Source organism: Phocoena phocoena, chromosome 20 (assembly GCF_963924675.1).
Source record: "Phocoena phocoena chromosome 20, mPhoPho1.1, whole genome shotgun sequence".
Classification (NCBI taxonomy): Eukaryota; Metazoa; Chordata; class Mammalia; order Artiodactyla; family Phocoenidae; genus Phocoena; species Phocoena phocoena.
The window spans coordinates 9,355,594-9,383,227 of NC_089238.1; the positions used below are offsets into that span (position 1 = coordinate 9,355,594).

Here is a 27,634-nt window from a genome sequence, read left to right on the forward strand (position 1 = left end):
GAGTAAAGCAAGCAAGGCAAGAACGATAAGAGGTGGGGCTGGGCAGGTAGATGGTGAGGTGGTGCAGGGCCCTGAGGTGGGCCAGGAAACCTCTCTTCCAAGCCGGTGACCAGTCTTGGGCACAGGTAAGTCAGCCCAGCTGGGCCTCTCTCAGACTTCGGCTTGTTTTCACACTGGTGCTGCCAAGCTCAGAACAACTGTCTTCCCCTCCACCATCTTCCCCCACTCTCTCCTCAGGTGCGTTCCCAGGCCTTGCTATTCATCAAGCGCATGTACGAGAAGGAACAGCTACGAGAGTATGTGGAGAAGTTTGCCCTCAACTACCTACAGCTCTTGGTCCACCCCAACCCGCCATCTGTGCTCTTTGGAGCCGACAAGGACACAGGTTTGGTGCAGGTTCTTCAGAGGTGTATTGAGCACCCGCTGTGTCTCAGGCTCTGGGCTGGGTCTTGGGGACAGAGCTGGATCTAAGCTGAGCCCTGCCCAGCCTGCTAGAGAAGACAGCCAGACAGTAATAACCAGAACGAGCAGGCCTCAGGTGGCGAAACTAGGAGTCTGTGGAAGCCCAGAGGGAGCGCCTGACCCAGCGTGAGGGGTCAGGGAGAGCATCCGGAAGGAGGAGACAGCTGGGCTGAAAGCCGAGGACAAGGAGTGCTAGACACTGATGGGGCTCCAGGAAAGACCAGGCAGGATCATCGCAGAAAGCTCTGGGTCCTCCAGAATTGCAGACAGGGAGACCCGGTCCCCAGAGGAAGGGACCATTAAATTGGAAGGTTCAGGCTGTGGCAGGAAGCACAGGGCCTTCGAGGAGCACAGGAGCCCTGGTGCAGCCTGGGTGCCAGGAAGGCTTCCCCGGAGAAGTACTGGCTATGTGAGACCCAGAGGAGGAGGTACAGAAAGAGGAGTTGGGCAGCAGTGTTCTAGGCATCGGAGCAGCACGTGCAAAGGCTCCAAAGTGGGGGCCCTGGGGGACTGTCAAAAGTAGGGTGTAACCAGAGCACACAACCCCAGAGGCAAGGCCACCCTGAACAGGACCTGGCAGGTGGAGCAAGGTGAGGAACTGGGGGTTTATCCTGAGGGCATAGGACAGTCGTGGGAGCACTGAGCAGGGGAGGGACAGGGTCAGAACTTGGAAAGATCTCTCTCACTGCCTTGTGGATTGGTGGTCAGAGGAGACCAGATGGGAATTTAATGCAGAGACTTCTGAAAGGGGAGCAGTCCTGGTTCCACCCCATTTCCCAGATGATTGGCTTCCTGCCCAAACAATTTGCTTCCCAGGCCCAGCTCCCTTATGTGCCTGTCCCCCAAGAAGAGCCAGATGCTGGGGGTGGGAGGGGAGTGGGGCCGCCCTGATATTCACCCCCTGCCCTATTAGAGGTGGCAGCGCCCTGGACTGAGGAGACAGTAAAGCAGTGTTTGTACCTCTACCTGGCCCTCCTGCCTCAGAACCACAAGCTGATCCATGAGCTGGCAGCCGTGTATACTGAGGCCATCGCTGACATCAAGAGGACAGTGCTGAGGGTCATCGAACAGCCGGTGAGGCCCCTGAGCCCACCAGGCTCCGCCCACCCATGGGTGGGGCTCAATCCCCAACTCCAGCCCTTACCCTGGTATACTCTCCTTGTGTGTGCTGAGCACTAAGGGTTGTCACCCCAGGCTGAGCAGCTGTGTCACTTGCGGGTAGTCCACACTTGCATCTGCTCCTGAGAAGACAGCAGGGTAACCCCGCAGTTAAGAGCCTAGAGTTGGATGGACCTAGGTTCACATTCCGCCTCTCACTTTCTCACTGCGTAAACTTGCAGCCTTCAGTAAAAACGGGAAAGATAATTCAGTCCCCCAAGCTTGTTGGAGGGATTCCGTGACCTCATGCGTGTAAATATCTGTGTCACTGTTATCATTTATGAGCTGTCCTTCCCCTGCCTTGCTGACAGAAATCTTTAGTTGTCATTGCCTAAGTCCGTCCTGCTCCTCTCTGGAACCCCAGGGTCACCCACAAGAGAAGCATCTCCGTTACAGACTGGCCCCTAAAATTCAGAATGTGTGCCGTTCCGATTTGTAGCTGGGTTTGAAACTACTTTTTCATATTTCTGTCCCTGACATTTTATTACTGAGAATTTCCAACATAAACAAAAGGAGAAAGTGTGGTACATTAATTCCCACATACCCACCCCCCAGATTCAACAGTGTCTTTACCTGTAATGTGGGGGTAATAGGCTCAGTGTGAGGAAGAAGCAGATTCTTCTCCCCATTCTCAAGGTGAGCCCACCAGACTCTGAGCTCTTCGAGGGCAAAGACTGGCAATTCCACTTGGAATTGTAAAGATTTATGGGGCAGAGGAAGGCATGAACCCTTGAAGCCTGGCCCTCCGCTCCCTGTGTTTGGCGTTTGTGGTAGGTTGGGGGGAAGTCTGCAGAAGCAGCAGCAGGTCTGAGCCCTGATCTGAGCACGCAGCCAAGCCAGGGCCCTGGCAGTCACAGAGGTGGGTGGGCAGGGCGCCTACAGAAGCCAGAAGAGTCTTCACCAAGGAACTGAAGGACATGTTGGGCATTAAAGCTCAGGTTAAGTCAGATGGCAGGGAGAAGGCACGGTCTGCCTAGAAGGGCAGCATGGGTGAAGGCTCAGGAGCTGCAGGAAGCCTGTGTCTGTGTGAGATTGGGTGGAAGAGACGGAGATGCTTCTGCCCAACCCTCCCTCCCCTTCCCCCCACTTCTGTGAATGCTGTCACCAATATTTTCCCGTTTTATTGAAATATGATTGACATATAGCGTTATCTTAGTTTAAGGTATACAACATAGTGATTTGATATATGTATATATGGGGAAATGATTATTACAATAAGTTTGATTTACATCCATCACCTCACAGAATTAACGATTTTTTTCTAATGAGAATTTTTAAGATCTACTCTCTCTCTGTCACCACTTCTTACTCCCAAGTCCCAGCATCCACCCTGCCCCTGACACCTGGGCCTCCCTGAGCTCTCACCCTGGGCCCTTCATCGTCCTCACATCACCTAGCCCCTTCCCTGGGCCTTCCCTGTCATCCCTCTCTCTACATCTAGATCCGAGGAATGGGCATGAACTCGCCTGAGCTGCTCCTGCTGGTGGAAAACTGTCCCAAGGGGGCAGAGACACTGGTCACACGTTGTCTGCACAGCCTCACGGACAAAGGTGCCCCCTGGGACCCTACCTTTCATCCTTCTCTTCCATTGCCCAGGTCTTCCCCATTTCCCCTTCCCCGGGCCTGGGGATCAGAGCTGCTGGGTCCCCAGATGCTTGGCCCTCTTGTGAGTCTCTCCCCATCCTTGGGCCTCAGTTTCTCCATGTGGAAGAGTGTATTGCTAAATGCACTTGAGAAAGCAAGGAGCCAAGGACTTCTGCTCTGAAATGGAATTGCCCCTCCCTGCCCCTTCCACACACCCACCACCGTTTCTCCTCCTCCTCGGAGCTCACCTTCACCCCACCACCCCCAACACCTGTGCCTCCTGCTGCTTCTACCTGCAGTCCCACCCTCCCCAGAGCTGGTGAAGCGGGTCCGGGATCTCTACCACAAGCGACTGCCCGACGTCCGCTTCCTCATCCCTGTGCTCAATGGGCTGGAAAAGGTATGGAGCTGGATGCCTCGATGCCCCCACTGACAAGGACGTGGCAGGGCAGGGGTGGGGAGGAGGTAGGCAGGGGCCCATGTCAGATGCTTGTAAACACATTCTGGGGCTTGTCTGGGTCAATGTCAACTTTGCAAGCCGCTCCCCTCTCTGAGCCTCAGTTTCTTCCTCTGTCAGGTGAGCATCACAGTGATGCACCCTCCTCGCCTCCCCCCCCCACCCCATACACACAAGGTTGTCCTGAGGCCTAAATGTAACCACAGAAGCAGCACTCTTCCTAGCGTAGGAGGCACCTCCCCTTGAGGATGTGCATCCGCTGCCCATGCTCAGTCTTGTAACAGGCTGTGGGACCTTGGGTGAGCCTCCATCTCCTCCACTTGCAGGAGGAATCACTGAGCTGGCCCAGGGGGCTCAGATGGGGTTGATGAGGCTGGGGCTGAGTCAGGCCCAGTGAGTTGGGAAAGCTCAGCCTTGAGGGACCAGAGGAAGTGAAAGGAGGAAAGCACTGAAGGGGCTTGGTGAGGCCAGAGCTCGCCCCCCACCTCCCCAGGGTGAGCAGTGGGGAGGCTTGTTTGGAGGGGGTGGGCGGGTGTGTCTGACCTGCCTCCCATGCCTTGCCCTTGTAGAAGGAAGTGATCCAGGCCCTGCCAAAGCTCATCAAACTCAACCCCATAGTGGTGAAGGAGGTCTTCAACCGCCTGCTGGGCACCCAGCACGGTAGGTGATGTGCTCTCCTCCCCACCAGCGGCCAGCTCAGCCCTGGCCCTCATATCCCTCCCCCGTGGCTCCCTGTGCCCCAGCTCCCCCAGGAGACCCCACCTCAGGTGGCAGGAGGAAGGGGTCCTGGAGGTGAGATGCGGAATGCTGGGGGAGGGATGCCATCTTTAGAGAGGAAGGGGTGGGGGCTCATCTTGCTCTCTGGGGCTACCGTCCAGACTTGGCGACATCTCAACGTCTATCCCAGAGCTCCCAGGTCACCCTCCTGTGATACATGGATGATGGCTTCATCCACAATGGGGACAAAATTGTGGAATTGAGGTCTGACTCTCTATAAGCGTCTTGCCTTCTAGGACCCAACTACTCTTCCTCAAACATGGGCTGCACTCCTGCCCTTCCTTAGCTCTTGCATGAACCCCTCCAGCTGTGGGTGAGGGGTCTTTGTTTGACCTGGTCAAAAAGAAAGAAAACCTCCAACCTAGAAAGACTACCAAGTGGCATAGGGTAGATTCCTCACCCCTCACCCCAGTGGCTGGAGCTAAGGAGGGTGGAGGCTGTCTGTTCCACGTGTAATCTGGTGATTTAAAACATACGCACAAGAGTGACTGGGACCCTCAAAACCCCACCAGAAGACTGCCATCTCCCCCAGCCTCCTCCACTGTGGCATTCAGTTCAAGCAGTTTGCAAGTCTGTTGCCTGTCCCAGCCTTTCCTGTCCAGCGAATTCCCCTCAGTATCTGTGCTGTGCTAGGCACCTGGGATGAGCTCGTCCTAGCTCTGCCCTCATGGGTGCCCAGCCTGGGGCAAGTGTGGGGGAGAGCAGCTGAATCACACTAGATGTTGCCCTAACGAGGGTAGGAGCCCAGTGCTGGGGAGGAGGAGAACACAATGAAGGCCTCTGATGATGCCCTCCGGTTGTGAAGGATGGCTTTCCAGCTGCTGTTGCATTCAGGCCCCTCCTTTTGCGTTCTCAGTCTCCTCCTTCTGCTACTTTAGCCCTTTGTACCCCTAATCCCAGAGGGCGCCTGTCTTCATTTGCCGCTCCCCCAATTTGGGGGACTTGGACCTGTCTCTTAGGCCTCCATACTGTCTCCTCCACCTCCCTGCCACTCCCACCTGCTGCAGGTGAAGGGAACTCAGCCTTGTCCCCCCTGAACCCTGGAGAGCTTCTCATCGCATTACACAACATCGACTCCTCAAAGTGTGACATGAAGTCCATCATCAAAGGTGAGGCGTTCCCCCCAAACCCCCTTGAGTGGTCTGGCCACTTCGGACCTGGGGAAGAACCCAGTCACCCACGTGCCCCTGCTGGAATCTGCCAAGTCGGAGATTATGCTGCCTGCAGCCCCATCTCAGAGTTCCGGACACCTACCCTCGTTCCTCTCCCTCCCTCCCCCCACCTAAGGAACTGAGGCACCCAGTGTGCACTGACACAGAGTAGTCCTCAGGAAGGGTGGGGAGCCCCTCCCTCCCAGCACCAGCCTGAGGAACTAAGTAAGCAGAGCCCTTGGCCAAGCTGGGCAGATGCACAGGCGGCAGAGCAGACAGTGCACCAGGGCAGTTGTTGGACCAGGAGTCTGGTCTGGCCTCCAGTTGAGACTGGAGAGTGTGCCTCCAGGGCAGGGGAGTTGGTGGCAACCTGGTGGGCTCACCACAGTTAGCAGTTTCATAATAGCTGTTGTCACTGTTTACCTAGCACTTACTCTGAGCCAGGCTTTCCTCAGTACCTTACAGGCCTGCCTGCCAATCCACACCACTCTTTACCTGGGAAGTATGCTGACTTCCGTTTTGTAGACGAAATGGAAGTTCCAGAGAAGTTAAGTAACGTGCTCAGGGCCACATAGAAGCTAAGTGGTATAGTGCAAAAAAACAGAATCTGAAGTTGGGTGGATCTGAGTTGGAAACCCGGTCCTGCTGGTTCCTCCTGCAGATGGCATCCTGGGTCCCAGGGCTGCCTCCTGTGGGACAATCTCTCTCCCTCAGCTCTCCCCAGCGCTCCCCTCCACTTCCTCCCTGAAAGAGGTTTCTGGTCCAGAAGCCATGCTTTCCCCCACAGGTGGAAGCCCTTACTGTCCCCTGCTCTTCTCGGAGGACAACTGTCCTTTGTTTCCTCCTCTCTCCTTTAAAAGCGGGGACGGGGTTTTCCCTCCTTGCCATTTAGTTTCACGTCTAGCCTGAAGTAGCTTCTTCAGTGACTTATTTCCTAGTCTTCCTCAGCAAATTCTCTCAGAAACTTTTAGGTCAAGAGAGGAGCTTATGAAAATTATAAACACACGCTACAGCTGAGAAGGAACTAAGGCCTCTAGTGGAAGCAGTAAAGTGAAAAGTGTCTCAAAGCTGAGACTCCAGGAGTAGAGTAGTCTTTTTACACGACCTGGCCCCTTAGATGATCTCTGGAAAGTTACAAGCCCATTCCCAAGGACGGTACCCTCACATGTTTTTATGTACAATTTGAGGGGTTCAGATTATGCTAGTATGGCCTGATTCTGGAACTGCAGAGCTGACCCTGGCTGGGTCTGGTGGTTTGGGGGAGGGGGCCTGGTCAAGAGATGCGGTCAGGTGGTAACCGTGTAGGCCCCACCCACCCCTGCCACCTCACTAAAGCCCATTCATGGACCCAGATTTAGTCCCTGATCTTATACATGGGAACCAAGGCCCAGGGAGAAAAAGGGCTTTAGCACAGGTCACACACGAAGCCAGCGACCAGGCCCTGGAGATGTCAGCAAGTCCTGGCCTTTAGAACCCCACGTGTTTCTTCCTACAAACCCAGGCCCACACGGAGCCTCTATATTGGTGAGCTCTTGGCAACCCTTCAACTGGTCACCCTACTGGCTGTTCATCGCCAGCATGCAGTCCAGTCAGTTCCCAGAGCACGCTTCTCTGCTCAGGCACCAGTGCTTTTCTCAGTTGCACTAGTAACCCTACTTGACTGTAAGCTCCAGATCCAAAGTCCAAAGTCTAGCCCTGTTTTGGGCCCCAGTGGAATCCCCAGTGCCTAGCAGTATAAGCAGTCATTCCAGGCATTCAGTCTCTCCTTAAACCACCCTTTTTCTCTGGTGAGTTTTTCTACAACTGGACCTGTCCAGTGGACTGGTTCAGTGATTAAGAAAACTCACTGAGCACCTCTGCTCAGTCCTTTGCTGGGCAGTGCTGAGGATACAACAGGGATGGGGACAGTCCTGGCCTTGCCCTGCTGGGGCTCACAGGCCATCCCCAGAGTAACAGTCTAAAATGAACAGGACTGGGACAGGGGGCCCAGTGCGGCCACTGACTCTCCCTTGTATGGGACGTTAGGGAGGACTTCCTGGAGGAGGGGACACCTGAGCTGAGACCACAGAAGGATGAATAGGGGTGAGGTAACAGGAGAGAAGATGATCCCAGAGATCATCAGGCCAAGAGAGATGCTAGCATGGCCTGGTTCTGGAACTGCAGAGCGCACCCTGGCTGGATCTGGCGGTTTGGGGGAGGGGGCTTGGTCAAGAGATGAGGTCAGGCTGTAACCGTGTAGGCCCTGCCCACACAGGGTCTCATAGGCCACAGTTCAAGTGTGGACTTGCTCACTTAAGGGCCTGTGGGAGGTACAGGGTCAGGTTGAGTTTTTTGTTTTGTTTTTTTGCGGTACGCGACGCGGGCCTCTCACTGTTGTGGCCTCTCCTGTTGCGGAGCACAGGCTCCGGACGCGAAGGCTCAGCGGCCATGGCTCACAGGCCCAGCCGCTCCGCAGCATGTGGGATCCTCCCAGACCGGGGCACGCACCCGTGTCTCCTGCATCGGCAGGTGGACTCTCAACCACTGCACCACCAGGGAAGCCCCAGGTTGAGCTTTTGAAAGACCCCTCAGGCTGCTGTATGGAGGGTGGATTAGAGGGTGGGTGGGAGGCCCAGGAGGAGGCTGGGGTGGAGCTGAGGCGGAGGAGAGGGAAGAGGGTTGATTTTGGAGGCTTTTAGGCAGAGCAGGCAGAAGCCAGCAGCTACCTAGAAGGAAGGAGGAACAGCCTCAGTTTCTGACAGGTCCTCTTGCACTTTGTTCACCTTCTACTCTCCTTTCTGCTCCTTCAGCCTAGATATCCTCACTACCCTGCCTCCAACCTCCTCCCTGCCTGTCTACCTGTAATGCCTCCATCCTCCCCCTTTTCCTTATAGGAGCCCCCCCACCCCCCATTCTTTATAGGCACCCACCCCTGTTCTCCATTAGCCTCTCAAGGATTGGCGGTCTCTTCTAGCTCAATAAAAACTTCCTGGTTGACAGACTCACATGGCAAGTGGTGTTTGGGGAAGAAGGGGTTCAGAGGCAGTTCCTGGAGTCTCCCCATTAACACAGTGGATCCGAGCACCACTGATTTTGGGGTACCACAACCCGCTCCTGAAGGAACAGACCCCAGGGCCTTCCCTGGTCTGCCTGCCTTCGTGGGTGCTTGTGTTGTACCAGCACTCCTTGGGCCCTTCCTGGCACTGGGTGCTGAGCTGGGGAGCTCATCGTATGCCCAGACATCCTCCTCCCGCCCCTGTCTCATTACTCTGTGGACCGTGCCTTCCATGTAATCCTACACCTGGTAACACCTGAGCACCAGCGCAAGCCCTTATGCACTGGGTTGAGAGTGGGCAATCTCTTGACCAGCCTGCTGGTGGAGACCATCTCTTCTGTCTCCTATGGGATTACTTACGGAAGTTAAAGCTGTTTCCCTCTCCAGTAGGGGTGGAGGTGCTATGCCACACCAGTCAAGCCAGAATAGGTCCCCAGGGGTTGGCAGTATATCTCTCACCTCACCCTTTCTGGGGGTTGTCCCCAAACAGAGAGGGCCAAAGTCTTCCCACTCTGCCCAGTGGGGCTCCTAGGAGATGGAAGTGTCTTTTCCCTTAGACCCAGCTCCCAGGCTTTCCAAGGACCAGGCCACAGTGTCCCCTTAGAAGGAGACCTTCTGCTGGGTGGGGGAAGTCTGTCTTGCCTGGAGCTTCAGGAAGTCAGGGCTGGGTCTCCCCTCACACGGGCACATAATGGGGCTGAGGTTCTCTAAGGGGTGGGGCTCCCACTTCCCAGGGGGCAGCTGGGCAAAGGGGACAGGCCCACTCTCCGCCTCCTCGCAGCCACCAACCTGTGCTTTGCGGAGCGGAACGTGTACACGTCGGAGGTGCTGGCCGTGGTGATGCAGCAGTTGATGGAGCAGAGTCCCCTGCCCATGCTGCTCATGAGGACCGTCATCCAGTCCCTGACCATGTACCCCCGCCTGGGGGGCTTCGTCATGAACATCCTTTCCCGCCTCATCATGAAACAGGTAACCCACCCCTGACTACGCCAGTCTCCCAAGCAGGGGACTGCAGCAGGACACACTACAGACAGACTTGAGGCAAAACCCCAGGCTTTTCCAGCCTGCTTGGCCCCTACCCCAAGGGAGCCGTGATGCAGAGAATAAGCTCTACCAAGACAGCCAGCTCCTTTGCCCTGCCCTCTGCTGAGACAATACAACCTTTTAGGGGTCACTGAGTCAGACAGGTATAGGGTGGCAATGTGATGAGTGAGGGCTGTTGGGTGGTAGGAGCAAGCAGAAGGCTTCAGGGGGTGCACATCCCAGGAGAGGTATGGCTGCCCCTTGCCCCCCACCATTGTGCACCCAGCCAGGATGCATACTAGAGCTGAAAGATGGTTCCGTTTTTCAGGAGAAGCTAGAAATTGTTTTTAGAAATACCATGATGAAACAAAAAACAAACCCCATGCACAAGCCTTCAGACTGGATTTAGGCCACAGGTTGCTACTTTGCAATATCTGGCTTAGAGGTTAAGTGCAGATTCAGACAGACCTGGGTTCAGATGTTGGTTCTGCCCCTTGGTACCATACCTGTGCGACCCTGGACAAGTCCCCGCATCTGGGCCTCGTAGGTTTTGCAGGGTTAATATCGCCCTCTAGAGGCTGCTGTGAAAGAAATGAGGCGGTGCCATCTTGGCAAGGTCTTCCTCTCAGTTTCTGGAGCGGCTGGCTGCCTGCAGGCCCCTTGATGACTGCTTCCTCCCTGCCTGGTCCAGGTGTGGAAGTATCCCAAGGTGTGGGAGGGCTTCATCAAGTGCTGTCAACGCACCAAGCCCCAGAGCTTCCAGGTCATCCTGCAGCTCCCACCCCAGCAGCTGGGTGCCGTCTTTGACAAGTGCCCGGAGCTCCGGGAGCCCCTGCTGGCCCACGTCCGTTCCTTCACCCCCCACCAGGTACCCCAGGGTGTGGGGTGGGTGGCCCCATGGGTCCAGCCCTGGGGGACTGGGTGGGATGGGCAGAGGGAAGCCCTGCACTGCCATGTAGGTCTGGGCCTCTGGAGGGTCAAGGACACCAAGGATCTGGGTGAGGTGGGGTGTCTCTGGGTCAGAGCTGTCCTCAGCGCCCCCATCCTGCTCTTCCCCTAGCAAGCACACATCCCCAACTCCATCATGACCATCCTGGAGGCCAGCGGCAAGCAAGAGCCAGAGACTAAGGAAGCACCTGCCGGGCCCCTGGAAGAGGTGAGGGCCTGCAGCCCCTTCCCCAAGCCAGAAAGGCCCCGTCCCCTCCTACCCAGTCCAGCCATCTCTCTGCCGAGGCTCCTACTGAAAGGAACTGGGGGTGGGGAGACAGCTGCCCCTTACTCCCTATACCCAGTCTGCCGTCTGCCTTAGGATGGTTTCTGTCTTCTTTCCCACCAACCTCTTGAGAGCATCCTGGGTCCTAGGTCTCACCCGTCCCTGAGCTTTTGTGTATCCCTCCCCACCCCCAGGATGACTTAGAGCCCCTGGCCCTGGCACCGCCCCCGGCCCCCCGCCCCCCTCAAGACCTCATCGGCTTGCGGCTGGCCCAGGAGAAGGCCTTAAAGCGGCAGCTGGAGGAGGAACAGAAGCTGAAGCCTGGGGGAGTGGGAGCCCCCTCCTCGTCCTCCTCGTCGTTGTCCTCTTCCTCGGCCCGGCCAGGCCCTCCCCAGCCGGAGGAAGCCATTGATTTCCGGGAGGAGGGGCCTGAGTGTGAGACCCCGGCCATCTTCATCAGCATGGATGATGACTCGGGGCTGACTGAAGCTGCACTGCTGGACTCTAGTCTTGAGGGACCCCTACCTAAGGTAGGGATGACAACCTCAGAGCAACAGAGGACCAGAAAGATCAGGGGCCTGGAGTTAAGTGTGTGTGCCGAGTGCCCAAGGCGGGGAGGGGGCAGAAAGGGTACGGCCTGAAGAAATATTGGAGGTGGGACCACGCTTTGACCGCTCCCCATTTTCCTGTCACCAGGAAGCTGCAGCGGGCGGATTGATTTCAAAGGAAGAGCGGAGCCCCCAGACCCTCACCCTTGCCGGAGAAGACACCGTGAAGACTCCCAGCCCCACTGCTGAGGAAGCCGGGGAACCCGAGACCAAGGGGAACAGCTGACGGGGCTTGGTGGGGAAGGAGAGTGGGACTGGGAGCTCAGGGAGGCCTGGGAGGGGCTTGGCCGGCGGTGCTTTGCCTTTAAAAATTAAAAAGATCGCTGGTCTGGGGCAAGGGTGCAGTCTCTTCTCTGCCTCCGTGTCTGCGGTGGAATTGCGGAAGCTAGTGGGCGTGCCCTGGAGCTGCCTGGAAAACTGGAAGCCCTTCTGGCGTGCTGTTGCGCCTGCGCGGAAACCAGCTTCTTGGCCCCAGCGTCTCCGCGCGCCCTCCCCTAGTAACGGGTCGCCCCCTCCCTCCTTAGAAACCGGCACCGCTGGCCTAGCGGCTGCCGGACACACGCAAGCCGGACGACTGGTCTGGCCTGCCTGTCTGCAAGCCTTCCTCCTAGAAGTCTGCGATCCCTTTGAACTATGGGAGACCTACCACCCGACCCTGAGCCCCCTCCTCAGCTGACCTCCAGCCGTAGGAATTCACAGGTCTCCGAGCGGCGGCGCAGTCGGGAACACTCTAGGCCCCAGCCCACAGCCCCTGAAGAGGTGCAGCAGATACCGCTTGACGCTCAGATCCTGCGTGGTAGTCAAGAGATGGTGTCGAACCAGATCAACCGGGGCTGGTCACAAGGGGCTAGTCTGACCCCAAATGAGAACTTTATTTTTCAGGCCGAGGAAGCCCAGCGGGGGGGCATTGAATACCCTTCCCTGAATACGGGCTTTCCCTCAGAGGTACAGGCCCAAACTTACTTGAGTGAAGGCAGGCTCCAGGCCAGCCACAACGCCAGCCTAATCCTGCAGCAGCTACAGCAGGACGAAGGCAACCTATTCCAGCAACTGGAGTCTGCCTACCAGGAGCCCCGGGCTGACCTCTTGGGCCAGTACACCAGGTACCGCAGAGAAGACCTGCAGTTCAGCCAGGACACCCAGCATGGGCCCTACCTACGGGATGACCCTGCGCTCCAGTTCTCGCCCTCTGAGCTGGGCTTCATGCCCTTCAGTATGGAGGTGACTGAGCCAGAACCTCGGGAGCTGGCCGTGCAGAACGCCAAGGCCTACCTGCTGCAGACCAGCGTCAATTGCAACCTCAGCCTGTGAGAAGGGGGCCCCCGGAGTGGGTAGAGGGAGGGGCCCAGGCAGGGAGAAGCCCCAGGCAAGGCCCTGCCTCAGGCCTGGGGTCTCTCAGACGAGATTGCTCCTCATTGAGAACCAGCGACCACTCTGGGGGCCTCTAACTCAGCTTAGGAGTCGGGGAATAAATAATAACAATAGCTAGCATTTACTTACCAGACACTGTGCCAGTACTTCACACAGAAACATCTGGTTCTCATGGCTGAGATTCGTACATCTTTTGTTCCTGTTTTACAGGAGAGGAAACAGACACAGAGGAATTAGGTCCCATATCCAAAATAACACAGCTAAGATGTGGCAGAGCCTGGATTTCAACACAAGTGATTTGGCTCCTGAGGCCCTTTTATCCACTAAAATTTCCTGCCTGAGGAAGGCACTTGCCAAGGCCACTTAGCTGCAGTCATAATACACCTCTCAGCCCCCTATCACATCCTCATGAAGCTGACACTCTAGTGGGAGAGCAGACAATAAATATAATAAGGTATAAGGTGATGATAAGAGCTAAGGTGAGCAATAAGGCAGAGTAAGGGGGATAGGGACGGGATATTAAATAGTGTGAGGTCAGGGAAGGCCTCTCTGAGGAAGTGACACTTGATCAGGGACCTGAGGAGGTAAGGGAGAGCATCTTGCAGGTAATTGAAGGGAGAGTCATCCAGATATAGAACACAGTGAGCTTCAAGGCTTTGAAGCTTGCCGTGTTTGAGGAACAGCGAGGAGGCTGGTGTGACTGGAACCAAGGGAGGAAGAGAGGAGGTGAGAGAAGAAGAGTTTGAAGTAACAGGTCTTGCTAAAGCACAAAGCTGACTCCCATTCCTCCTATGCTCCGAGCCTGCTGTGGCTCACCAGTGCCCTCAGGAGAAGGTTCAGGCTCCTCATAACAGCCTTCAAGGCCCTATATGACTCAGCCCCTTCTCCCTCTTCAAACTTCCTCTTCAGTCAGCTCCTACCTCAGATCCTAGAATCTAGTCAAAAGTAACCTCCAGCTCTTCCCCAATAGTACCCAGCCCTCAGGAGCTTCAGGGTCCCTTATTGTAAAGCCCTGGCCAAAGTCTCACTCCTCTTTACCCTTCCCAATTCAACGATGGCCCTCCACCACACCCAGGACTGCTGCCAAAGGGTTTGCACACTGAAGAGGGCTAGACATACATGTTTTGAAATCAGGCCAAACTGGTTTTAAATCCTGGCTGTGTTACCACTGTGTGACCTCATGACCTCAACTTTTCTAAGTCTCAGTTTCCTCATCTGGAGAGTGGAGATCGTAATTGTTCCTCAGATGTATGACTGTGGTGAGAATTCAACGTTGCTCTCAAGTGCCCAGCACAGTGCCTGACTCGGGTGATTGGAAGCCATGATGATACTGTTATCACTCCAGCCTCCTTTCCTCCCACAACCCCTCTTCCTCACTCTACTCCAGACCTCCTCAGTGTTCCTCCAACATGCCAGGCACACCCTCAGCTCAAGGCCTTTGCACTCCATTCTCAACCATATCATCTGCAAACCATGACAGTTTTGCTTCTTCCTTTCTAATTCTTTTACCTTTTTCATGTCGGATTGCATTGGCTGGGACCTGCAGTGCAGTATTATATAGACGTGGTGAAAGAAGGCATCTTCATTTCCAATCTCATGGGAGAAATATTCAGTCTTTTACCATTACGTTTTGGTGTGTGCTGCAGGTTACTTGTGGCGCCCCTTTATAAGATTATAAAATATTACATTCTGTTCCTAGTTTGCTAGGTTTTAAAAAATTATGAATGGGTGTTGAATGTTATCAGTTTCTCTGCACCTATTGAGGTGATCTTACATATCTCCTTTAACATGTTAATATGCTGAATTATTTTTTTCCTGTTTTTCTAATATCAGTTCAGTCTTGCATCCCTGTTCTTAACCAAATTTAATCGTGGTGTGTCATCCTTTTGAGAATGCTGGATGTCACTTGCTAATATTTTGCTTAGGATTTCAGCATCTATATTTCTAAATGAGAATGACATGGAATTTCCTTTCTCCTAGTTTCCTTGTGTTTTGATATTAAGATTATGTTAGACTCATAAAATGTCTCAGGGCCTATGCATATGCTGTTCCCTCTGACTGAAATACTCTTCCTTCCAATATTCGCATGGTATGCCCCCTCCCTGGCCTCCCTATTTAAAATTGTAAATCACCTCCTATCCCTGGCATTCCCAGTCCCCATTCCCTGCTTTATTTGTCTCCGTATAAATTACCACCCCCAACACACTATATATTTTGCACATTCGGTTAATATGTCTCCATCACCAGACCATCAGCTCCACAAGGGCAGGGACCTTTTCTCTTCCCTGTGTCCCCAGAGCCAGGCACAGGGCCAGAAACACAGCAACAAGCTCAGTAAGCTGAGTCCCCCACCTCCCATTCCCCTCTCCCGGAGGCAGGTATGAGCACCTGGTGAACCTGCTGACCAAGATCCTGAACCAGCGGCCCGAGGACCCCTTGTTTCTCCTGGAGTCGTTGAACCGCACTACTCAGTGGGAGTGGTTCCACCCCAAGTTGGACACGCTTCGGGACGACCCGGAGATGCAGACCACCTACGAGATGGCCGAGAGGCAGAAGGCGCTGTTCGGCCAGAGCGGCGGCAGCGAGGGCGAACAGGAGATGGAGGAGGAGGCAGTGAGTGAACCGGTGGGGAAGAGCGGTGGTAGCCCGGGTTTAGGCACAGCTCCTGCTAATGCCTGGAGGGGAGGGAGCACACAGCACCACCCAGAAACACACGCGATTTCAGTCCAGAGTGTGGGTCGGGGACCAGGTCACAGAGGTCCTTGAACGCCAGGCTAAGGGGCTTGGGCTTTCTCCTGAGACCACTGGGGCGCCGTGGGAGGGTTTGAAGCAGAGGAAAGGTTGGACAGCTCTGCTTTGTAGAAAGCTGACTCCAGCGCCACATGGAGGTGGAGGCTGATTTCTCCTACCATCCCTTACTCCTTTCTGCAAATAATTGCTCTGTGGATGTTTTCTGTGAAACCCACTGACTCCTGGAGTCTCTCAACACTGAATTTGCCTCCTATCCCCGGGACTCAGTTTCCTCTTTTGCAAGTTGAGACCCGCTGAGAACTCTTCCACCCATGATTGATGAACATTCTACTATCCTCAGAATATTTAATTCCACGATTCTGTTTCCAGCATTGGACGACGGCTTAAAATTTGGCTGAAATGTTCTTTCACTCGTTTAAGAAACATTTGTTGAGAACTCTGTTTATCATAATTCTGACACCTCCTAGCCTCCCCCCCCGCCCCCCCCCCCCCGCCCCCGCCACCAACCCCGGCTAAGAGCTTTAGGAGCATGGGCTCGTTTCCTCCCTGAAACAACCTTGTAAGGCAAGTGCCATTTATTATTCCTATTTGTGGAGGAAGGACTTAGAGGGCTCGAAACTAGAAAAGACAGGACTAGGAAGGCAGGACCATGTCCTCCAAAGCCCGGGCTATCACCTCTACCATCTCTGCTGATGCTGTTGGTCTGTGCTCACGTTTTATGCTTCTGAAATTCTAGGATTCTGGCGACAGTGGGGTGGGATAGTGAGAGAACTGGAAACGACAATCTGACCAAGGAATGAGCCCTTCCTTGGGTGAGCAGAGCGCAGGTCGGAATCCAAGTCTTAGACGTGAGGAACAGTCTTACCTGAGAATATGGTTTTAAATTTCAGATCAGCAGTCTCTCCTTGGGAGGCCGCACCCCCTTAGAACTGCACCCTTCCTCCCCCACACCTCCAGGTCGCACCCCTATCTAACGCAAGTCCCTGTCGGCCCCGCCTCCTTAGAACGCTGTGCCTCTAGAGGCTCCACTCGCTTAGAATTCCACAGCCCGTGAGGCTCTGCCCCCTTAAAATTCAATCCTGAGAGAGGCTTCGTCCTCTTCGAACGCTTGGTCCCTAGAGGTCCCATCCCCTTAGAACTTGGAGCTGGAGGTTTTTTGGTTTTGGTTTTGGTTTTGGTTTCAAGGTTTTTTGGGGGGTTTTTTTTGAGCTGGAGTTTTTAATATGACGAGGTCTGTAGGAGGGCAAAATTGTGGGCGTTTGTGGCCTGTGCATGTTTCTAGGAAGAGACTCAAATCCATGATTCAGCATTTTGTATTTGTTTTTCTGTCTGAGGGGAGGAAGGGCTCTCATTTCTCTCATTTTCTGTTTCTTCCAAATGCAAAGAATTTGTTTCTTCCATGCTCCCCAACAGCATTTATGGAAAAATCCATCCTTTCTCCTGCTTTGAAAATGCCACCTCTACCATTTATTTACACCGGCACGGACTCCAGTCTGTTTCTGGAGTCTCTATTTAGTGCCTTGCTCTGTAGATGGCTTTCTGCCCTGGGACTCTCCTGCTTGTTGTGTACAACCGCTGCATAGCAGGTTTGGCTGTTTGGTAGCATAAGACTCCCCATCACAGCACCTCTGTTTTGAAAAGTTCCTGACTATCCTCACATTTATAGTTTTGTTTTGTTTTGTTTTTTGCGGTACGCGGGCCTCTCACTGTTGTGGCCTCTCCCGTTGCGGAGCACAGGCCCCGGACGCGCAGGCTCAGCGGCCATGGCTCACGGGCCCAGCCGCTCCGCGGCACGTGGGATCTTCCCGGACCGGGGCACGAACCCAAGTCCCCTGCATCGGCAGGCGGACTCTCAACCACTGCGCCACCAGGGAAGCCCACATTTATAGTTTTAAACTAACTTTAGTATTATTCTTATACTTGTTTGGCAACACAGATCACTTTAAGACAGGAAATAGTTGTCGCAGAAATGAAGACAAGTGGATTAGACGAGTTAGTTTTTCTCACACCTAATAGGTGCAAGCAGTCTAGAGCTGGTAAGTTGGCTCCCCAGTGAAGGGGCACTGAGGGCTTTCTTCCCTCATCCCTCCCCTCCACTCCACCCAAACCAAGAAAGCCGTTTTCAGCATCATAGAAGCCTGGTTATAAATCCTATTTCTGGGGAATTCCCTGGCAGTTCAGTGGTTAAGACTCCATTTCCACTGCAGGGGGCTCAGGTTAGATCCCTGGTCAGGGAACTAAGATCCCACATGCCACGTGGCATGACCAAAACATAAGAAAAATAAATTCCCTTCCTTCCTTCCTTCCTTCCTTTCTTTCTTTTCTTTCTTTTCTTTCTTTCTTTTTTTTGGCTGAGCCGTGTGGCTTGCGGGATTGTGGGATATTAGTTCCCCAATCAGGGATTGAACCCAGGCCACAGCAGTGGAAGCGCTAAGTCCTAACCACTGGACTACCAGGGAATTCCCTCTCCCTTTATTTTTTTAAACAAGGGGAGCAAGGGAATTCCCTGGCTGTCCAGTGGTCAGGACTCTGCCCTTTCACTGCTGAAGGTACAGGTTCAATCCCTGCTTGGGGAACTAAGATCCCGCAAGCCATGTAGTGTGGCCCTCCAAATAAATAAATACATACATCAATCAATCAGGGGAGCAAAAGTTTCCCAGGAACACCTCAGAAAACCTCTGCTTGCATCTTATTGGCCAGATTGGGTCACATAACTATCCCTTGACTGCAAGGGGCTCTGGGAAAGTGACTGTGGAGAAGGCAAGCAGTGGAGAAGGGGGTTGAGGATGGTGCCATCTGCCGTCAAACCCAAGGACAGGAATGTAGCTGGGCCCCAGGCCAAGCTGGTATTCAGGGATCTCAGTGCCCATATCTCACCTCTGCTCCTCTCTCTCCCCTACCTCCTCACACAGCAGCATACAGCTGCCCCACAGTTCCTGAATTTTTTTTTTTAATTCATCTACTTGCCACTAGGAAATCTTTTCTCCCAGATCATAGATAGGATCTTCCTGGAAACTGGGAGAAAGAAAGAGGAAGGAAGATTCTGACCATAGTTAATAGAGGAATTAAGGAGTAGGGACTAAGAATATGACCTCTGGAGGCAGACCAACCCGGGTTTAAACCCAGCCATCCCAAAGAAGTAATTTCTAGGCAGGGAGACTCCAGATGTACTTTCTCTCCACCCAGTTACAAATTGCAGAGGTAGAGAAGGAGAGCCTGATCTGCCACTTTGGAGCAGTTGTCCTCACTTGCTCCAATCACCAGTGGCCAGAAGGCCAGGTGATATCATTTAATCACGGTTGGTGAGGCCACTCCATTGCCAAGTGGGTGGAAGACATTACCAGAAAGAGGGTGATGGCCATCGGCTCATGGGCCAGGCACACACCCCAAAGAGAGTTTTCTATGCTCATTCCCTTATCTTCCCTGCTGGCAGCACAGTGAGTCTTGGGATTAAGTTTTGACCCTGTCCCCAAGTTGCTGGTGTCAATATCAATTAGGCAGACAAGCTTTATTTATTTATTTGGTTGCATGGGGTCTTAGTTGTGGCAGGCAGGCTCCTTAATTGCAGCTCCAGGAATCCTTAGTTGCGGCTCGCCGGCTCCTTTAATTGTGGCATGTGGGCTCCTTAGTTGTGGCATGTGAACCCTTGGTTGTGGCATGCATGTGGGATCTAGTTCCCTGACCAGGGATCAAACCCGGGCCCCCTGCATTGGGAGCACGGGGTCTTATCCACTGTGCCACCAGGGAAGTCCCCTAGGCAGACAAGCTTTTGCACTGCGTTTAAGATTGAGGACAGGGAATTCCCTGGCGTTCCAGTGGTTAGGACTTCACACTTCCACTGCACGGGGCGTGGGTTCAATCCCTGGTCGGGGACCTAAGATCCCACAAGCTGGACTGCATGACAAAAAGGATTGAGGGCAGCTGCCAGAATCCCTTTCAAAATAACAATTCTCCTCCTATAGAGTATTAGGGCATGCCGTTTCAAGCTGAGGTAACAAACAGCCTGGGCTTCCCTGGTGGCGCAGGTGTTAAGAATCTGCCTGCCAATGCAGGGGACATGGGTTTGAACCCTGGTCTGGGAAGATCCCACATCCCGCAAAGCAACTAAGCCCGTGTGCCACAGCTACTGAGCCTGCGCTCTAGAGCCCGCGAGCCACAACTACTGAAGCCCAAGATCTTCAACAAGAGAAGCCACTGCAATGAGAAGCCCAGGCACCACAAGGAAAAGTAGCCCCCGCTCGCTGCAACCAGAGAAAAGCCCGCATGCAGCAACGAAGACCCAATGCAGCCAAAAAATAAAATAGAATCAATAAACATTAAAAAAAAAAAAAAAAACAGCCAAACAATCTCAGTGACTTAACACCACACAGTTTATTTCTCACACTACCTGCCCATCCAGGCTTGGCAAGGGGGCTTGGCTTATCAGACACTTGAGCTGGAGGGTGATGGAAGTGCCACTGTAACACAGGCTTCCACAGTTGCAGAGCAGGAAAAAGAAGGCAGAGCAAAACACACATTGTTTCTTACAGCTCCTGCCTGGGTATGTATGACCTGTGTCCCTTTCACTGCCGTTTCAAGTGGTCAGAACAAGTGACATGGCCACTCCTGAGTGCAGTGGGGTGGGGGTGGGAACGTATAATCCTCCCGTGGACAGGAACTTCAGGCATTTGTGAACAGCGAAGCAGTCTGGCAGTCATAGGAAGAGGATGCAATAATTGTTCCTTTTAACACTGTGTTGTTCACAAATGGAGCTTGTAAGAAAATGGGAACGCAGTGTATACCTGTAGGAGAAACCTCAGGATGCTTGGCCCCAAACCTTTTACATCCACTGTACAATTTAGGCATCTTCGTTCCTTGGCACACTTACCCCTACATCTCAGTGGCCAGAAACGGTGGCATGAGCAACTGGGTTACAGAGTCGTTTCACTCTGTAGACTCTAGAAAAGTCAGGCTGGGAAGCAGGGCTTCAGCCTGGTTCCCTCTGCCTTCCGCCCCGCCCTCTGCAGGCTGGGACTGCTGTGCCCAACATCATGGAGAAGGCCTTCTACCTCGAGCAGGCCGGCGTGGGCCTGAGCTCAGACGAGAGCTTCCGCATCTTCATGGCCCTGAAGCAGCTAGTGGGACAGCAGCCCATCCACACCTGCCGCTTCTGGGGCAAGATCCTGGGGCTCAGTCGCAGCTACCTGGTGGCTGAGGTGGAATTCCGGGAGGACGAGGAGGAGGTGGAGGAGATGATGGAGGGCGGCGAGGTCATGGAGGCGCACGGCGAGGAGGAGAGCGACGAGGGCGACGAGGGCGAGGAGAAGGCCACCGACGTCATCCCCAAGCCCACGTGGAAGCCGCCGCCCGTCGTCCCCAAGGAAGAGAGCCGAAACGGTGCCAACAAGTACCTGTATTTCGTGTGCAACGAGCCGGGCCAGCCGTGGGTGAGGCTGCCCCACGTCACGCCGATCCAGATCGTGCAGGCCCGCAAGATCAAGAAGTTCTTCACTGGCTTCCTGGACACACCGGTCATCAGCTACCCGCCCTTCCCGGGCAACGAGGCCAACTACCTGCGGGCCCAGATCGCCCGCATCTCAGCCGCCACACACATCAGCCCCCTCGGCTTCTACCAGTTCAGCGAGGAGGAGGGCGACGAGGAGGAGGAGGGCGGTGCCAGGCACGACTCTTACGAGGAGAACCCCGACTTTGAGGGCATCCCAGTCCTCGAGTTGGTGGACTCCATGGCCAACTGGGTTCATCATACGCAACACATCCTGCCACAGGTGAGGGCCAGACTCCAGCCTCCCCGCGGGTCGTAGCGCCAGGTGTGACTCCAAAATAAGACAGCAAGCACCTGCTCGGCCGCTAGGCCTCGTGCTCAGTAACATTCATTCATCCATTCCTTCGTTCATTCAACAGATACTGGTTGACAGTTGCCTGTCAGAAACCTTTGGGGCCAGAGGCACCTTGGAATTATGAATTTTTCCGATTTTAAAAAGGTGACAGGAATTCCCCCAGTGGTCCAGTGGTTTGGACTCAGTGCTTTCACTTCCGGAGGGGGGTGCCCTGGTTTGATCCCCGGTCAGGGAACTGAGATCCCACAAGACTCCTGGTGCGGCCAAAAAAACAGTACTTACAAAAATAAAAGTACTTTAAAAAAATCAATAAAAATAAAGGTGACACACACTAAAAAAGTGACACGGTGCACACACTACGTATTACACAACATCTCAAGCAGGGGCTGGGGCTGCAGCCTGTATTCAAAGGCGTCATTATTTCTGCAGCAAAACTGAAGAGCTTCCGATCACTCAGGTCAGGGTTTCTGCCAAATGACTTACGGAAAAACTTTTGGTTTTCAAAGCTTTTCAGATTTCGGAATTGTGGATAAGAGATGGTGGACCTGCATTTATTGAATGCCTAGTGTGTCTGAACTTTACATACATTTATTCACCCAAGGCAGCACCTGCTGTGTGCTAGGAACTTTTTATTCATTCATTTATTCAATAAACATTGATTGACTCCACAATGTTTTATTGAATCCAGATAACTGCTTCTGAGATGGGTACAATGGTCATTCGCATGTCATAGTTGCTGAAACTGAAGTCTGCTGTATGCTCTGCACTTAGGTTCACTCATTCATTCAACAAACATTTATTGCTCTTCAGTACCTCCTGCAACCCAGCAACAATCCAATGAGAGAGGCACCCATGACACCCCCATTTCACAGATGAGCAAACAGAAGATCATTTGGGCTGCCAAATGTCAACTCCACAAGGGCAGACATTGGGGGTGGTCTCTTTTCTCAAGGACACATATCCAGCACTGAGAGCAGTGCCTGTATATGGTAGGTGCTCCTTAAATATACAGTAAATGAATGGATGAATGGATGCACAAATGGAGGCCACAGAACCTGAGAGAGGCAGGAGTCCCCATCTCACTGCTGCAGCTCTCAGCCCATTCTCCCCTCACCTCCTACCTGTGCGACTAACCTTGTCCTTCTACCCACTTCTGGGTCCCTGAGAACAGGACCCGTCCCCAGTATGCTTGCCTGGTCCTTCACCTCCTCCCAGAGTACAGGCCGGACTCTGTGCCCTGGGGGTAGCACCTGACCTCCTCCCCACCTCCAGGGCCGCTGCACTTGGGTGAACCCTTTGCAGAAGACGGAGGAGGAGGAGCTGGGGGAGGAGGAAGAGAAAGCAGATGAGGGGATAGACGAGGCGGGGCAGGAGGTCGGGCCCCCGCTGCTGACGCCACTCTCAGAAGATGCAGGTAACAGCCCCCACTTCACACACAGCTCTGGTGGAGACTGGGAGAAAGGGAGGGGCAGCGAGACTGGTGGCGGGGGGCACCTCTGTGAGCTTTGGTTGTGTTCTCATCTATAAAATGGGCATCCCATGGGGTTATAGGAATGTGTCCATCTTGTGAACCTTGTCTGGCACGTGGCAATGGTCCAGATGGTGAGATATGGTCTTTCGAGTCCCATATGGGTTTGGGGAGGGGGAGAGATAGCTAGGGAGGCCTCCCCAGAGGAGGCAGGACTTGAGCTGGATTTTGGAAGACTGGACAAGAATTTCCTGAGGTGGGGATCTCAGGCATCTGAAGGAAGAAAGGAGAGGCTGAGAGTGGGCGAGTGAACAGAGTCTGGATGTGGACCCTGATTTCCATGAGCCTGGAGCCTGTGCCCTGTCCTCTGATCCCTGGTCCAAACTGATGGCCAACCTTGAAGGAGAATCACAGTAGCTCCCCTGTCAGGGCCTCAGGGCTCACTGCCACCCTACAAAGGAGGTGAGATAAGTGCCTCCTTTCCCGGGTGCGGTCACTGAGGCTCAGACAGGAGTAGTGGCTTCCTAGGGCCACACAGTGAGAGTGTGGTCAGAGCCAGGGTTCAAACACTGAAGCCAATGCTGTTGGCCCCACAGGCCCTTCCTTGTCCTCCCTCTTTGCTCCCTCTCTTCCTCCTCTCTACCTTCCCTCCAGGGGGCTGTGCAGGGCAGGGGGAGCTGCAGCCTAGCCTCTGACATCCCTGGTGCTCTCTGCTCCCCCACAGAAATCATGCACATGTCACCCTGGACCGCCCGCCTGTCCTGCAGCCTCAGCCCACAGTACTCCGTGGCTGTCGTGCGCTCCAATCTCTGGCCAGGGGCCTATGCCTACGCCAGTGGCAAGTAGGTCTTCTCCTAGTGCCTCCCAGCAGAGGGCGCTGCTACAACGTCATCAGAGCCAGGCCGGGTGGGGCAACTCACCAGGGTGGGCAGAGATTGGGACAGCTCCCTTCAGGAAACCCCCAGGGGCTAACCTCCTCACTCAGCTCCCAGGGGTCCCACTAGGGCAAAAATTAGAAATCCCATACCAAGTGTGTGAGCCCCTGGGATGAAACAATGGAAGGTCAGGAAAGGGAAGGGACTCAGGGATCACACTGCCTGTGCAGTATTCAAACGTGGATACCTTGGCCCCTTGGCTCAGGCTTTCCTGCTGTCTGAGGCATGGAGCCAGACAGGACTCAGATGTCCCCTTTGGGGTGGCCTTGATGGGCAGAGTCTCATTTCTGGGGAAGCTAACTCCTTCCCTGGGCGTCCTCCACAGTTCTTCCAATCTGAAGGATCTTTTCTCTAAGGGCACAGATCTTCCCCACCAGGATCCCCCACCAGCTGTTCCCAAAAGATTGGCAGGTGGAGGTCACTCCCACATCCTCCCACCTCGGCTACACACTCGAGACAAGTCCCTCAGCCTCTCACCAGGCACCATCCCAGCTTTTCCACTAGAGAGCGTAGCCTGCAGCCACAGGGCATGCAGTCACCGGCTCTGTCCAGCAGATGGCATGACGGTTTTTCATAGCTTTTCCTTCTCCGTATCAGTGAATAGCCTGCATTGTATTCGATGCTATGCTTCACAGTCAAGGTGGGATTTTACATCATCTTGACAATTTAACCACATTCTTGACAATTTCTTTTTCGCCTCCAGAAGCATGGAAGAGGTATGCTTGCTTTTGCCAGAGCCCTTCTTCTGGCCACACCCTAACTTGCCAGCATCCCTCTGAAAGCAAAAGATCCAAACTTGGAGCTCCACTCACCCACCCATCCTCCAACCCCCACTTACCCAACCACCCATCCACCCTCCCATCCACCACCCAACCATGCATCCATCTCGCCACTTTTCTTCTTTATAAAAGACTCTTGAATGTCACCGTTTACCAGCTGTACGCTGGGCCCCAAGTACTTTGTTGAAAAAGCAGATATGGATCCTACTCTGGGAGCAGGCAGAGGAAGCATAGGTGTTAGCTGTATGTACATCGAGCCTCACCCTCCCTCACCCCCTTACCCCCATGAAATATCCTGTTACAAACTAAGAGAAGTACCACTAGGGAGAGTGGAGGGACCAATGACAGCTCATACCTGTCATGTCTTGAGGGGATCAAGGAAGGATTCAAGGCTGAGAAAAGCAGCCTTGATCGGAAATCTTTGGGTGAAAAAAAGAAGTAACTAGGGGAAAAGCAGGCAGAAGGACATTCTAGACTAGAGCTTCCCAAACTGTGAATGGGTAGGACTCACCAGGGGCTCTGGTTAAAGCTCAGGTTCTGATCGCCTGGGTCTGGTTTGGAGCACAAGACTCTGCCTTCCTAGCAAGCACAACCTCCTGGGTGAGGCTGCTGGTTCCTGGACCCAGGAACCAGGGCTGGCAGAGGTCAGGGGCTTCCAAGGAAGCGGTGTATTTGAAGGCTCCGAGGAAGACCCGGAGGAAAATGATTCTCGAGGGAAGAGCAAGGCTATGAAAATAAGGTCAAATCCAAACTGCTCCCCGTGGCAAACTCTCTGCTTCTCTCCCTGTCTCTTAGTCCGCTCCCTTTCCCCCCATCTACTCCTCTTTCCTTCTCCCATTAAAATTCTGGGGAGAGGTGAATTGGTGGGCCTGGGATGCAACCAATTATGCTCTTGTTTATTGTCAGTCTCCTCTCTCTAGAATGTTGGCACCACAGCAGGGATTCTTGTCTAATTTGTTCACTGCTAGGTTCCCAAATCTAGACCAGTGCTGGTCAATATAAACAAAATTTTAATAATGTATTTAACCCCAAATATCCTAAATATTCTCATTACAACATGAAATCAATAATGTAAAAATTATTAACGAGCTAGTTTACACTCTTTTTTTCATACTAAATCTTCAGAATCTGGGGTGAAGTTTACACTCACAGTACATCTCAATTCGGGTACTAAATTTTCATCAGAAATACTTGACCTGAAAAAAAAAAAAAAAAAAGAAATACTTGACCTGTACTCAGATTTCACAACACGTACAGTTGAAAAAGTAGATTCGTGTACCCAGGTTGTCCCAGACATACTTAGATGTCTTCCAATAAATGAAGTATCAGTTTTATTGTTTAAATTTAAGTTAATTAAAATTAATTAAAATTAAATAAAATCCTCTCCAACAACAGTAGAACACACATTCTTTTCAATTGTGTACAGAACATTCTCCAGGATAGACCAAATGCTAAGCCATAAAACAAGTCTCAATAAATTTAAAAGGATTGATCATATAAAATTTCTTCTCTTACCACACTGGAATGAAATTAGAAATCAGTAAAAGAAGGAAATGTGGGAAATTCACAGGTATGTAGAAATTAAACCACAGAGTCCTAAATAATCAATGGGTCAAAGAAGAATCCACAAGTGAAATTTGAAAATTAAATAAAATTAGAAATTCAGTTCTTCAGTCTCACCACATTTCAGGTACCCAACAGCTACATGTGCTGTTAGACAGTGTGGCTCTAGACAAGACCTGGCACTTAGTAAGTGCTAAGTGAATACTGAAAGAACCAATGAACAGAGAAACCTGGTGAGCACATTCCACTCTACCACACATAACTTTGCAGGCATGCCATGCCTAGGCTGGGTCCCACCTTTAACAAAAGTCCAGGCTGGGGTCTTTGAGGGAGGATTTCCCAGCATCTCTCTGCCCCTCCAGGAAGTTTGAGAACATCTACATCGGCTGGGGCCACAAGTACAGTCCTGAGAATTTCAACCCGTCCCTGCCAGCCCCTGTTCAGCAAGAGTACCCCAGCGGCCCGGAGATCGTGGAGATGAGCGACCCCACGGTGGAGGAGGAGCAGGCCCTGGCAGCCGCGGAGGAAGAGGAAGAGGAAGAGGAGGAAGAGGAGGAAGAGGAGGATGAGGGCCAGGATGACTGAGGCCCCATAGCCCCCTTCCTCAAGCAGGTAGATAGCAGGTTTTCCCTTATACACAGTTTTAGCTTGGTTTTTTTTCATTGTTGGTTTGCTTCCTACCCCTAGAGGGCAGGGGTAGAAGAGGAAGGCAGCTGATCTAAATAAAATTTCCTCAGGGCATTCCAGCCGAGTCACTCATTCATTTGTTCACCACATTTGTTGACATGGCCTCCAAGTCAGGACAGTGGCACTTTGCTAGGAACACAGACATTGCCCGGCATAGTCTCTCCCATCTGTTCATTTATTCATTCATTGGGCCATCAAACAACTCTTGAAGTGCCCCGGGTCAACCCAGCCCTGTGCTGGGAACACAGCGTTGACCCAGTGGCCCCAGATCTGCTTTCCAGGGGCTCACACTCTACAGGAGAGACAGACACATTCCCTAGGCAATGACAACCCAGATAGGGGAGCCCAGAGGACTGACAGAGCTCCTGAGCTGGCTCATAAATGGTCAAAAACAGAGTGGTAGGCCATTCCAAGCAGAGGGAACAGGGCATTCAAAGACCCAAGGGCAAAAGAGAGTGTGTTGTGTTGGGGTAGATTCTCAAACCTCATTTTTGGGATATGGTGTGAGGAGTCAGTGGTGAGAAATGAGGCTGGAAAGAGAGGTTAGCAGGAACAGATTACCCAGGGCTGAACTTTGTCCTGAGAACCCTAGGGAGGCCACAGATGGGCTTTGAACAGGGCAGGGTCCTGATCATTATCATTCTTTAGAAAGACCTCTCTAGATGCCAAGTGGAGGGCAGATAGAGGGGTGAGACAGGAGTCTGGGAGAGCAGAGACAAGGCTCATACAGGGAGGGCCCAAGCAGGAGAGGAGTTTAGACCAGGGCTGCACAGAGG

At 53.2% G+C, this 27,634-nt stretch overlaps 2 protein-coding genes across 2 annotated transcripts in view; both read left to right on the forward strand.

The window, feature by feature from the left end:
• The window catches only part of SYMPK (symplekin scaffold protein), a 32,126-nt gene extending 20,325 nt beyond the window's left edge, over positions 1 to 11,801 (forward strand). Inside the window, exons 17-27 of the mRNA XM_065898640.1 lie at positions 238 to 385; positions 1,376 to 1,536; positions 3,062 to 3,170; positions 3,504 to 3,604; positions 4,231 to 4,321; positions 5,446 to 5,547; positions 9,405 to 9,592; positions 10,338 to 10,514; positions 10,707 to 10,802; positions 11,054 to 11,389; positions 11,556 to 11,801. Coding sequence (XP_065754712.1) covers positions 238 to 385; positions 1,376 to 1,536; positions 3,062 to 3,170; positions 3,504 to 3,604; positions 4,231 to 4,321; positions 5,446 to 5,547; positions 9,405 to 9,592; positions 10,338 to 10,514; positions 10,707 to 10,802; positions 11,054 to 11,389; positions 11,556 to 11,693 — 1,647 coding nt within the window. The 3' untranslated portion in view covers positions 11,694 to 11,801. The remainder of the gene's footprint in view (positions 1 to 237; positions 386 to 1,375; positions 1,537 to 3,061; positions 3,171 to 3,503; positions 3,605 to 4,230; positions 4,322 to 5,445; positions 5,548 to 9,404; positions 9,593 to 10,337; positions 10,515 to 10,706; positions 10,803 to 11,053; positions 11,390 to 11,555) is intronic.
• A 299-nt stretch (positions 11,802 to 12,100) lies between these two features.
• On the forward strand, positions 12,101 to 26,756 carry RSPH6A (radial spoke head 6 homolog A). Its single transcript, XM_065899248.1, has 6 exons — positions 12,101 to 12,774; positions 15,217 to 15,451; positions 20,596 to 21,354; positions 22,699 to 22,840; positions 23,619 to 23,736; positions 26,534 to 26,756. Exons 1-6 carry the CDS (start codon positions 12,101 to 12,103, stop codon positions 26,754 to 26,756), a joined length of 2,151 nt encoding a protein of 716 aa, XP_065755320.1.
• Positions 26,757 to 27,634: the final 878 nt, after the last annotated feature.